Source organism: Pelodiscus sinensis, chromosome 14, assembly GCF_052426305.1.
Source record: "Pelodiscus sinensis isolate ZL-2025 chromosome 14, ASM5242630v1, whole genome shotgun sequence".
Classification (NCBI taxonomy): Eukaryota; Metazoa; Chordata; order Testudines; family Trionychidae; genus Pelodiscus; species Pelodiscus sinensis.
Window position 1 is genome coordinate 10,942,570 of NC_143065.1, and position 12,361 is coordinate 10,954,930.

General features: G+C 60.9%; 1 protein-coding gene across 1 annotated transcript in view; it reads right to left on the reverse strand.

Moving 5' to 3' along the window:
• Positions 1–308: 308 nt before the first annotated feature.
• The window catches only part of SEMA7A (semaphorin 7A (JohnMiltonHagen blood group)), a 43,334-nt gene continuing 31,281 nt past the window's right edge, over positions 309–12,361 (reverse strand). Inside the window, exons 11-14 of the mRNA XM_075897449.2 lie at positions 6,774–6,889; positions 5,649–5,800; positions 4,376–4,449; positions 309–3,185 (exon numbers count right to left, since the gene is read on the reverse strand). Coding sequence (XP_075753564.2) covers positions 2,821–3,185; positions 4,376–4,449; positions 5,649–5,800; positions 6,774–6,889 — 707 coding nt within the window. The 3' untranslated portion in view covers positions 309–2,820. The remainder of the gene's footprint in view (positions 3,186–4,375; positions 4,450–5,648; positions 5,801–6,773; positions 6,890–12,361) is intronic.

Below are 12,361 nucleotides of genomic sequence, written 5' to 3' on the forward strand. Positions count from 1 at the left end.
TCAGCCACCCTAACCAACAGACAGGAAGAAATGTCACATGGCTTCGAATTAGAACGTACCCAAATTACCTGTCAGCTCCACCCCCTTCCCCACTGCCTCCCCCCATTTCAGCTCACTCTGAGGACGGCTGATTAAGGCTTCCTGTTCCACCGTGATGTGAAGCCAAGGTCCCCTGTGGCCAGCAAATCGTGTGGCTAACTGCTCTGCTGATTCGGGGGGCCCTGTTTCCTGCACTGTGGCTCTTTTTCCACTTGGCCGGACCCCTCCAGCTAAGAGATTAGCTTTATTCATGACTACGCTCACGCTCGTAACTTTCACAGCTTTATTGAGAGGGCTTGTCGGGGGCAGGAGGTTTAAAAAATTGCTTTTTACAACAGCACAATAAAAATGAACATAGAAAACAAATAATAAATAGGCCCTTTAATAATCACATCCTTCTGGTACTAAAGTGCTTTGAGAAAGAGGGTAACAGAACCAGTGTTTAAGACACAAGAAAGGGCCTGAGCATATTTGGAAAATGTAGTGCAGCAAGACAGTAGCTCCACAGCGGGGTTGCCAGTGCCCAGGGGCCCGGGAAACTCACGAAGCACGTGATGCCCACAGCTAAAGGAGATTTCTGCTCATTTCACAGTTTACCTTTATCACACTGGCTGACCTGAAATGATCAAAGACAATCAACTCTGGAAAGGGATCCCCACCCAGCCTTCCCGCTCCGTTCAGAGGGTGGTCTCCATTCATTCATACATCCATCATGCACACATCAGGGAGAGGGGAGGGCACCGGAGCCGGTCCTCTGCTGGCGTAAATGGGAAAGCAGAGTTACGCCTGCTAAGGACCGGCCCCTTGTTTCCCTTCTAGCATGAGGGAGAAGGCAAGTCTCCTTTGAACAAGGGGGCTGAGACTTGGGCCTTGGGGGTTACACTGTGTCCTCAGACACATGCCAGCAGCTCCCAAGAACATCAGCGGGACTGGGGCACAGGTCGACACGGCAAGAATTTGACACCAGAACTGGACAATTTTCAGGGATGTCTCCTTATCCATCCATACCACACTCATCTCTCTGGTAGCCAAGTACCCCTGCTCACATGCTCTTCACCATCCACAGGACGTCAGTGCTCCCTGCGGGTCCTGCTGTCTACTCTACAGCCAGGGTCATTCCTGCCGGTTCCTGATGCCTTTTTCCAGTATACAAACTTAGGCATAAAGGGTAGGGAAGCAGGAATCAATGTAAAGGTATAAATCATCGTGCATTATTTTTGGAACCAAACCTTCTGAATCAGTGTTCCCTGTAAGCTGAGTGCTTGAAAGGCCACCCATAGAGATTCATATGCTGCCTGGCTGATTAGTCCACCACTAGTAGTGTGTGTTTCTCCTTGTGGTGCACACCAGCACATGTCTTGGCGCATATAACAAAAAGTCTTCCGCACGTGGATGGAAAAAGTTAGCGGGGACATTGCTCCGAATAGAGACGGGCACAAGACAAACCCTGGATCTGAGGCTATGTCCTACTCTGGGGCAGTTTGGAGACAGCTTTCAGTTAGTGGCTTGCTCCTCCTGCCAGGCGTGGCTCAGCAAGATGCCAGAGCTGTCTGCCCCCTGACCTGGTGAGACATGCAGCTCCAGATCTTAACAGCACTTGGGCCTGGTTCTATTGCAGGTGCCTGGTTCACACTCACATTGGTCACAAGGGACCCTAGTATCCAGGGGACCAGCCATTTAAACACCCCACCGATCCGCTAGCAACAGGCGCCCAGCGACTGGGGTCACACACACATTAGATCTGCTCTCCCACTCGGGGCTACATATACACACACACACTTGACTGACATGCATTTCTCCCGCACAGACCAGCGTCTCCTCTCTGTGCTAACCGGGGTGCAGAGACTTGGGCTCCCGTGAAGGGGAACGCTCCCAGATCTCCGCCTCTACACCCCAATAAACAGCCCCGTAGCCCGAGCCGGAGCAGGCGGGTAAAGGTCTGTGTGGCCAGCCCCTTCCAGAGGAATCTGGGCAGGAGACAAGCCAGAGGACTTTCCTGGACATGTTGGGAGGGGAATAAATAAGAGGTTCCAAACACGTAGCAACACACCTTAGACGAGACAAGACGAACCATCAAGGGGGTGGTTGTGGCAGATTCCCCAGAGCCGGTGGGCACCAAGGATGCCCACACGCCCGCCTGCCCACCCGAATAAATAAAGCTCATCCCCCGAACCTATGTGCCTCTCCCGACTTATCCCCGCCGCTCAGCCGAGCTGAGGATGGTCCCTGTGACCAGCCATTAGGGCAGAACAATTACTAAAATAGATCGGCTTCTCCATCTCTTCCACCTGCCTCCCTGACAGACCTGCTCCGTTCCCGCCCCCCGGGTACATCCACCTTCCTGTCCCAAACCATGGCTCTGCTCTCCTGTGCCTCTCGACTGTCCCCCCTCCCGTGTGTGCATGTCCCTCCCTCTCTAGACACGGGATCAGGCCCCCACGTGACTCTCTTTGGTGGTGCTAGCTTGTCCCATCTGCAGCCCCTGTGCTGCACGGAATCCGGAGAGATCTGGGCTGGTTTCATCCCCTCTGCTCACAGCCCCCTTCCGGCATGAAACGGACACGCTGCCGTGCTGGAGTTGGGTGCAGACTCGGGGCCGGAGGCTGTCTGCTAAGAGGGGGCCCTTCTGGGAGGGCCGAGATGCACTAAGGTGAATGTGTGGGGAGCAGCCTCCGCGCTAGGCTCTCCCTTCTGTGCTCAGGCGTTGGTAAGAAGCTACAAGGCTCAACAATAGTCCAAAAGGTGCGTCCTGGCCCACGGGCACAGTCCCCGCCCGCCCATTCACTGGAACAGCAGGACAAGAGCCACCATCTGCAGGAAGCCCAGCCAGAAGGACAGGGAGGTGGCCTCAGCCTGGCTCTTCTGCATCAAAGTGTGAGAGGGCTCCGGTCGCTTCAGCAGCCATTCCCTCACGATGGTGTGGGTGAAACCGCTCTCCATCGAGACGCAGGTGTAGTGCCCGTAGAGCTCGTGGGTCACGTTCTCCAGGAGCAGGAGGCAGGGCCGGTGGGCGGAGCTGCACACCTGTTTGTGGCTGCCATTGTGGCGCCACTCGTAGGTGGCGGCATGGGACTTGGTGGGGCAGTCCAGGTAGTAGCGGGAGAAAGGCTCCACGGTGACATTCCGGAAGCTGTCGGGGCTGTTCACTGGCAAGAGAGGGGAAGTGAGACGGTTGGCCCCAAAATGTGGACTGGCATTGAAACTGACACATGCGCACGTTAAACTGACGCATCACCCCCTAGCTTGCAGGGTGGGCAGGAGAGGGTCTCAATCCACCCACCTGCCTGCTCTGCATGGTCACCCAGACTGACTACACAGGCCTGATCTGATGGGAACACTTGGGTTGACTTCAACAGGCTTTGAATCAAGGCCGGTATTCGGGGGTTCCTTCCTACCTCTTTACAGGGCCCCAGACCACACCAGTCAGACTTCAAAGGCCCTAGCAGTTCCCTGCAATAAGTCAGGGCCAGCTGGCTGAGTGCAGCTCCCCACTGCCATCAGCGGCTCAGGAGATACGTACGCAGGAAGGGACTGTGGAACCTGGGTTTATGGCAGCTCCGAGGAACCGTTGCTGAGAACAGCGGGAAGAAGGGTTACTACGGATCGTGGGAGGGTTACTACGGATCGTGGGAGGGTTACTACGGATCGTGGGGGCTGTACACAGGATAAACTGATTCCAGCTTCCTTTAGCTTTGGGTATTTGATAGCGACTAGTGTGATCTGTTTCCTGGGCTGGATTGGATCAGAACCCCGTCACTGTACATCACAGACTCTATACTGCCGGCAGCGATTCTCCTCCTGTGCAAGTAGCAGAGGCCCATGCTTTCAGAACAGGAGGGGCTAAGCTCTAGTCCTGAGGACGGCACGAGCGGCAGCAGTTGGTGCTGCTCCCAGCCATGAAATGCCAGGGGGTGTGAATCGGTCGCCACGGACCGGCATGGGGGCCCAGCACTGCGGTGAGCTGAGCCCTTCTGTGATTCTTTCCAGTGGGGGAGGGGCCTGTCCTACAGGGCACCAGGTAGATGGGAGGAAGGCAATGGAGGACTTTGCCACTCGCCCACGTCCTTGCAGCTGCGTGGGCAGGCAACCAGCCCAGCGAAAGCAGCCCCCCCCCCCCGCATTGCTAACCCGTACCCCCCGCCGAGCCAGCTAGCCCAGATGGGAGCACCACTCCACCCGGGGAGGGGTGTGTCTGTGGACAGGAGGGAGGTTGGGGCAACCCCCAGGAAAGGAAAAGGGTGGATTAGAAACCCCTTACCCTCCCCATGGCCCCAGAACCCCAACTTTTCCCAAGTGGCTCTCCAAGCCACAGAACGATGCTGATCCTTGTAAATACCTTCTGTCTGTCGGGAGCCCACAGGGCCACATATTTCCGGTGACACATCCAGGGTCACGTTCTGTATCATCGTCCTGAGCAGACAGGAAATGAGAACAATCATGACCAGAGAAACAAGTCACTGCCTTGTTTAGACTGGATTTCTTCCCAGGCCTTTGGCGATTTATCCCCCCGGGATCAGAGATGGCCTGGTCCCTTCCCGGGCTATCAGGTGTCTGAGCAACATTGGACCATGCCTGGGAATACTTGGGCAGGGAAATGTTCTGTTGGCCCCTCGCGGCACCGGCCTGCGTTACAAACGTAACACCAGTCCCTGGCGCTTATACAGGGCGTTTCGCCGGCAGCTCTCCAAGCGCCTTCTCAAAGGAGGTCAGAATCGTCCCCGTGTTGCAGATGGGGAAACAGAGACAGGGAGGGGAGGCGACTTGCCCCGGGCCACCCCACGGAGCCAGGCTTAGCAGGCTGGCTTCCAAAGTCCCAGTGCAGCACTGTGGCTGCTAGGCCAGACTGCCTCGGCTGCGGGCACCGCTCTGCAGCCGAGCCCCCTTCTGGTCTGTGAGGCCAGGGAAAGCGGGTTAGAGCCACGTTGGAGAGCAGGTGCCAGCCAAGGGAAAGGCAGCAGTGAGGCGCCGTTGGCATCTGTAGATCTCAATTGCTCAGGCCAGGATACTTCTCCATGGAAGGGGAGAAACCAGAGCCAGTAACACCTGGGCAGGTAAGTGTCCCCCAATCCCCCATGCACCAGGAGCCCTCTTCCGTCAATGGACCAGAGCACAAACTGTGGCCAAGTGGCGTGGCTCCCTAAACTTTGAGGCGGCTATATTGTACCCATGGGACTAAGGGTCTCACACACTGACCCAGAGGTGGGATCCGTCCCTCCCCCCGCATCCCTGGGCACTGCTGCATTCCTCCCCAGAAGCAGGTGCATTTCGAGCAGGGAGTGACGTCTCCAACTGGGTGCCGGGTTAGCCGGATGGGGGCCTATGGGCGCAGGGGTTCCCAGAGCACAGCTAGGAGGGCGTGATCGCAGCTCAAGCAGACACTTAACCCTGGAGCAGAGAAGCTCCAGTGGCGGGAGGGGGATGTCCACGCCTGCCCTCCCCCGCTGTGGGACCCGAGCGAGCTACCCCGGGCCACAAGGTGGGCTGCCCGTTCGCAGCCTGCACAGCCTCTGTGCCTGTGCTGGGCCAAGTAAGGTGGTGGTAGGGCCGGGATGCTTCACTGTCACCCCACTGACCCCCGGCACAGGCAGTCACGCAACAGGGACACGTACAGGTTAGCTTTCACCGAGACACAGTCCCCGTTGGCCCAGCCGCAGTAGGGATCCTTCGCCAGGACGCAGCTCTCACAGCTGTTGCGATAGACCTCGCACATGTCCATAGGCAGCTGGACCACCTCGCTCGCCGAGCTGACGTACAGCTTCGCCTGCGGGGGGCAAACAAGGCAGAGCCGTCACACCCGGTGCCTTCCCGTCTGGGGGGCTCCCCCTTCTTTTATACCTGATCCTTCACGGGGCGAGCGATTCACCCACAATGAGCAGGTGGCATCAGGACTCTAGGTGGGACTTAGGGGAGCCTCTCTCAAACAGGGGGCCACACACAGGGGTCTCAACCCCAAAGGGGGCCACAAATCTATAGCAGGAGAGTCACGGTGTTGCCACTCTTGCGTCTGTGCTGCCTTCAGAGCTGGGCGGCCAGAGAGCAGCGGCTGTTGGCCAGGCACCCAGCTCTGAAGGCAGCGGCCTGCCAGCCGCAGTGTGGAAGGAATGGGGGCACGAGATGAGGGGGTGTCGCAGGGTTCCCTCGAAATGTTACACGTGCAGAATAAATTGTGTGATATGCACCAAGTGCACCACCCACAGGGGCGGCCCGTGAGCCTAGGCAGACTAGGCAGTGCCCCGTGATGATGGGACGGCTGTGCAGGCGGGGGCGCCGATCGCGCCTTCCGCCTGGGGCGCCAGCTGCCACAGCCGCCCTCGGGCCACTCCTGACCACCCATAGACACACACGCTGCCAGCTGTGGGGGCTTTGCTAATCAGCTGGGCAGCACCCGATCCTCTCCTGAGTGGCTGCCCAAGTGCTCAGCTCACAGGGAAGTTGTCTCTTTGGGGAGGGGGGCAAGTCAGAGCCTGAATTATTTTCAAGGGGTCCCAGCAACGAAAGGTTGAGAATCCCCGGTTAAAGAAATGTCCTTCAACCCTCCGGGAAGCTGGAGGCGGCCCCTAGTCCCAGACACCTGGAGCCAACAGGAAAAGCAGGCGGTTCCTAAAGCTGCGGGCCCGGTTCTGCTGCTCATGGCGTCCCCCATCACTGCGGGTGGGGGGTGGCAGCCCACCCGCCACCTTGCTGCTGCCAGGGCCGGCATGAGGCTGTGCAGAGGGACAGAGGAAGACGCTCACCTCTTCGTGATCCAGGGTCATGGCCAGGATGGGAGCCGGCTTTTCGAAGGGCTGGATCTCCAGGATGTTCAAGACGCCGTGGGGCGTCTCCACCATTTTGTGGATATGCCCTTTGTCTGCAAGAGACAGGAGAGCCCAGGTCAGCCCACAAACCAGCCAGTCGTGGCAGAGTAAGAGGCTGGGCCCCACACGCTGACCCCTGGGCCTCCTTTCCGCCCAGAGCCAGGGAGAGAGCCCCATCCATCCCCCACACGCTGACCCCTGGGCCTCCTTTCCGCCCAGAGCCAGGGAGAGAGCCCCATCCATCCCCCACACGCTGACCCCTGGGCCTCCTTTCCGCCCAGAGCCAGGGAGAGAGCCCCATCCATCCCCCACATGCTGACCCCTGGGCCTCCTTTCCGCCCAGAGCCAGGGAGAGAGCCCCATCCATCCCCCACATGCTGACCCCTGGGCCTCCTTTCCGCCCAGAGCCAGGGAGAGAGCCCCATCCATCCCCCACATGCTGACCCCTGGGCCTCCTTTCCGCCCAGAGCCAGGGAGAGAGCCCCATCCAGCCCCCACACTGAGCTGCCAGGGGAGAGAAAAGCAGGATAAAAAAATCAGCGGCCTTTGGTCTCATACAGGGATGGGCAAGATCCGGCCCGCCAAGCATTTGATCCGGCCTATGGCCCGCCCCTGCCACTCCCCCGCCTCCAGGCCAATCAAGACCGAGGGGCAGGGGAGCGCGCGAATTCATTCGCCGTTCAAAGCGTTTGGCGGCTGCCTCCCTCTGCCAGGGGCGCGTGGCGCCTAGAGAGAGCTTTGATCCTGCTTTTCTCTGCCCCTAGGTCTCGACTGGCGTGGGGCGGGAGAGGCACAAACTCCCTTCCTCCTCCCAGGGGGTGTGGCGCCTAGAGGGAACCGCCCCTTCTGCCTGACGCCACGCCCCTTCTGCCTGACGCCACGCCCCTTCTGCCTGAGGCCACGCCCCTTCTGCCTGAGGCCACGCCCTTTCCGGGAGGCCGGAGCTGAACCAAAGTTTGTGAAGTGGCTCCCCTACAAAAATGATTGCTCACCCCTGGTCTAATCCCAGGGCCTGCATCTTGCACGGCATCGCAGGCCGCATGGGAAGACAATGCCCTGTGTGTGAAGCTTGGCATGATCACTCCCGGGAAGCAGCAGCCCATGGGAGCTCCTGGCAAAGGGCTGCTTCCAGGGCACTGGCTGAGGATAAAACAGGTGCCGGGCTTGTCAGGCCGAGAGCACCGCAGAGAGCGCAGCCCGCAAAGCCTGGTCCTGTCACTGAGCGTGCTCAGCTCCATCCGGGCGCTGGTTCCCACGGCCTCCTCTCATGGCCGGGGCGCCGAGGCCCAGCTGCTACGGGACGACTGTCCCTTTAACGCCGCGAGGGAAAGGCAACCCAACCCCCACCCCCTGATCTTTCCCCACCTCCGGTGATTTGCCTAGACCACACGTCTGGTCTCTCTTCCTCCTCCCCGTGAATCAGAGGAGGCTGGGGGAAGGGAGGGATACAGCGCGCACCTTCCGGTCCTTTCTGATTGGCTGCAGACCCTGCTCGGCCTGCACTGCAGGTGAGCCGAGGTGCTGCAGCCTCCGATCCTGCCCCTGCACAGCCCTGGAAAGTGCAGTGACCCCCCCCCTCGAAACTGACAATGCTGCACTGGGCAATCCCAGAACACCCCGACGCTGCCAGCAATCCGCCCGCCTGGAAGGGCATGTTGCCCGAGGGAGGATCCCTGGGCTCGCCAGGCCACGGGGGAGGGGTGCTGGGAAGGGAGCGCCACCTCCGAAGCTATTGATCGGCCAGTCCTGGATCTGCAGGCCCGCAGCAAAGCAGGGGTCGGGAGTGGGGAGGAGAGCACCAGGGCAGCACAGCCAGCCCCACATTTAAAAAGTTAAGGGCCAGGGGAACCCCCAAATCACAAGATTTAAAACAGACAAATGACCGGGGGTCCCACTTTTTGGCTCTTCTCCACCACCAGGAGGGCGAGAAACTTTCCATGCAAATTCACGCGGCGCACAATCAACCTGTGGAACTCCTCGCCAGAGGATGTTGTGAAGACCAGGACTTTAACAGGGTTCAAAAAAAGAGCTAGATAGATTCATGGAGGTTAGGTCCATCAATGGCTGTTAGCCAGGATGGGTAGGAATGGTGTCCCTGGCCTCTGTATGTCTGGAAATGGGTGACAGGAGAGGGATCACTTGATGATTCCCTGTTCTGTTCATTCCCTCTGTAGCACCCGGCATTGGCCACTGTGGGCAGACAGGACCCTAGGCTGGATGGACCGTTGGTCTGACCCAGTCTGGCCGTTCTTATATTCTTATTTCAGCTTTGCTTTCTAAAAAAATAATCCCATGACTCCAGGATCTGGGGCTTTAAAGAAACCCCCGGGCATCGCGAGACTAGCAAGAGTGGCTGGGGAGAGGGTCCAAGAGAGGCCGCGATGCTGGAGGTGGCTTAATCCTGAATGCAGGAGGATACAGAGTTATCTACCTAATTGAGGCCCTTGTGCGGTCCCTGATACCACGTTATTTGAACACCTTGCAGTCTCTCCTCCTGGCACCCCTCTGGGTGGTGGACAGGCGGGGAGCCAAGGCCCAGAGAGACTAAGGCCCCGATTTCACAGGGAGCGAGGGGCTATGCTTCCTACCCCGCCGGGCGCTGATCTATGCGTACGACAGTTTGCAGCAAGCTCCTCTAGCGGGGAGCTGGGAGGACTCGGGGGTCAGACACAGGGCGCTGGGTTTGGCTAGATCAAAAGGACTGGTCTGCGGTGAGCAAGGAGCCAGCCATGTCTGCCACCAGGGCGGGGATAAGGGCACACGTGGTGAAACAAAACACCAGCCCACAACAACAAAACCAATCCTTGGAGAGTTCCCAAGCCGCTCAAATGGCAGGACAACATGAGGAAATGAGGGAGAAGGGGAGAGTGTTGGCTGGCGGGGTCTAGAGAAATCCTGCAGGAAATCTGGGGATACGAGGATTCGTAGCAATGGCGTCTGTTCCAGGCTTGGAGACAGGGCCGGACGGAGGCATGGGTGAGCCGGGCAGCTGCCCAGGGCGCCAACCGATGGGGGGTGCCTGATGGCAGCTGTACGGGGCGCGCGGTGTCCCTTACGGCTGCCATCAGGAGCCGCGTGCCTGGCTCCCGCAGCGCTGGCCCCGCAGCGCCAGACAACAGAGCCCTTCCCCCCATGGCTGCGGGGCCCTGCACGGCCCTGTGCTTGCGCCGGCAGCGCTGCCCGGGCCGGACTGGGCAGCGCATGCACCGTGTGCCCTGGGGGCAGGCCCGCGCACCCGTGAGGGGACAGGCCCACACTCCACGGGTGGGCCTGCGCATGTGCCGTGCGCCCCGGGGGCCAGCCCATGCACCCTGGGGGGGTGGGCCCGCACTCCACAGGCGGGCCTGCGCATGCACCCTGGGATGGCACCACACGCCCAAGCCCAGGGTGCTAAAAGGGCTCAGGCCGGCCCTGCTTGGAGAGCTCCGTTGTGTGTGTCCGGAGACTTTCCTCGATCCCTTGCTACGAGGAGGAATCTGGAGGGGAAGGGGCCCCGAGTTAACTGAGCCGTGTGGGGGGCCCATCTCCGCGAGGGGACCGAACGCTGGAATCTCAAAAGCGTTTGCTAACCAAGCCCCCCCCCCCCGGATCAGTCTGTGTCAAACGAAAAGTTTCGTGGCGGGGCCAGCAAAGGGGGCAGCCTTTGCTTGAAGCCTTTTTTCGCTTTCGCTCAGCATGAACTTCTACAGCCCGGCTCTGGGAATGAGCCACTGGCAGCCCAAGCGTCAAACTGAAACCGTTGTGGATTCAGTTCTTGCTCCCGAGATGCGTCAAGGCAGGTGACTCATCACGGCGGAGCCCGTCGGGTGCACAGTTTCCGTTTGGAAGCAGCGCCCTTTTTTGGACAAATGAAAGGTTCCTCGGAAAATTCCCAGGCAGGCTTGTGGAAGGAGGCTCTGCTGTGGGCAGCGGTGTGATGGGGAGACAGGGGTACCCCGTCTTCCTCCTTCGTCCTTCCCTCGACCCCCGCTTGCCCCGGGAGCTGCCCCCTAAGCCAGGCTCTGCCTCCTAGGAGTCATCCTCTGCTAAGGGCAGCAGTAATGGCAGCAGCTAGAGGGCAGGAGCCCAGAAGTGGCTCCATGGGGAGCAGGCCGGCATGTGGGGGCAGGGTGGGGAGCAGGGAACTCGCCACCCACCGCAAGGGGACGGGGCCCGTCAGGTGTTTCTGGAAGTGGCTAGACTAGTGACTAGCAAACTGGGCGGGGGAGGAAATGGAGAAGAACGCACGCCCATGTGCACCCCCGAGGAGCATTCGGAGCTGCTGCGCAGCCCCCGGTGGGGAGACCCCTCGGCTAAGGGCCTTGGAAGTGAGCTCGCTCGGACCCTCCGGATCCTGCACTCAGCTCCGCACCCAGACGTTGGTCTCTGTGGCCGATCGCTGGGCCCTGGGGGGGTCGCCAGGCCCTTCGGCACCGGTGCGCAAGCCTCCACGGAAGGGTTTTGGTGCCTCTGCTTCCAGCCCCTGGAAAAGGCTCGGGGCATGTGCTGAGTTTGGTTCTGCCCAGCGCCAGTGATCACAGGGGCCGGGGTGGGAGGGTGTTTGGGTCTGGGGCTTTGCATGGGGCAAAAGTTCTTATGTCACCTAAGCCAGCCGCCCCCTTCCCTGCAACTCTCTTTTAAACATCCAGAACTGACATGGCAAGCCCAGCGGCGCCAGAGCTCTGGACAGCCAGGCCCAGCGGCGCCGGAGCTCTGGACTGCCAGGCCCAGCGGCGCCGGAGCTCTGGACAGCCAGGCCCAGCGGCGCCGGAGCTCTGGACAGCCAGGCCCAGCGGCGCCGGAGCTCTGGACAGCCAGGCCCAGCGGCGCCGGAACTCTGGACAGCCAGGCCCAGCGGCGCCGGAACTCTGGACAGCCAGGCCCAGTGGCGCCGGAGCTCAGGACAGCCAGGCCCAGCGGCGCCGGAGCTCTGGACAGCGAGGCCCAGCAGCGCCGGAACTCTGGACAGCCAGGCCCAGCAGCGCCGGAGCTCAGGACAGCCAGGCCCAGCGGCGCCGGAGCTCTGGACAGCCAGGCCCAGCGGCGCCGGAGCTCAGGACAGCCAGGCCCAGCGGCGCCGGAGCTCTGGACAGCCAGGCCCAGCAGCGCCGGAACTCTGGACAGCCAGGCCCAGCAGCGCCGGAGCTCTGGACAGCCAGGCCCAGCGGCGCCGGAGCTCAGGACAGCCAGGCCCAGCGGCGCCGGAGCTCAGGACAGCCAGGCCCAGCGGCGCTGGAGCTCAGGACAGCCAGGCCCAGCGGCGCTGGAGCTCTGGACAGCCAGGCCCAGCGGCGCCGGAGCTCTGGACAGCCAGGCCCAGCGGCGCCAGAGCTCAGGACAGCCAGGCCCAGCGGCGCCGGAGCTCTGGACAGCCAGGCCCAGCGGCGCCGGAGCTCAGGACAGCCAGGCCCAGCGGCGCCGGAGCTCTGGACAGCCAGGCCCAGCGGCGTCGGAGCTCAGGACAGCCAGGCCCAGCGGCGCCGGAGCTCTGGACAGCCAGGCCCAGCGGCGCCGGAGCTCTGGACAGCCAGGCCCAGCGGCGCCGG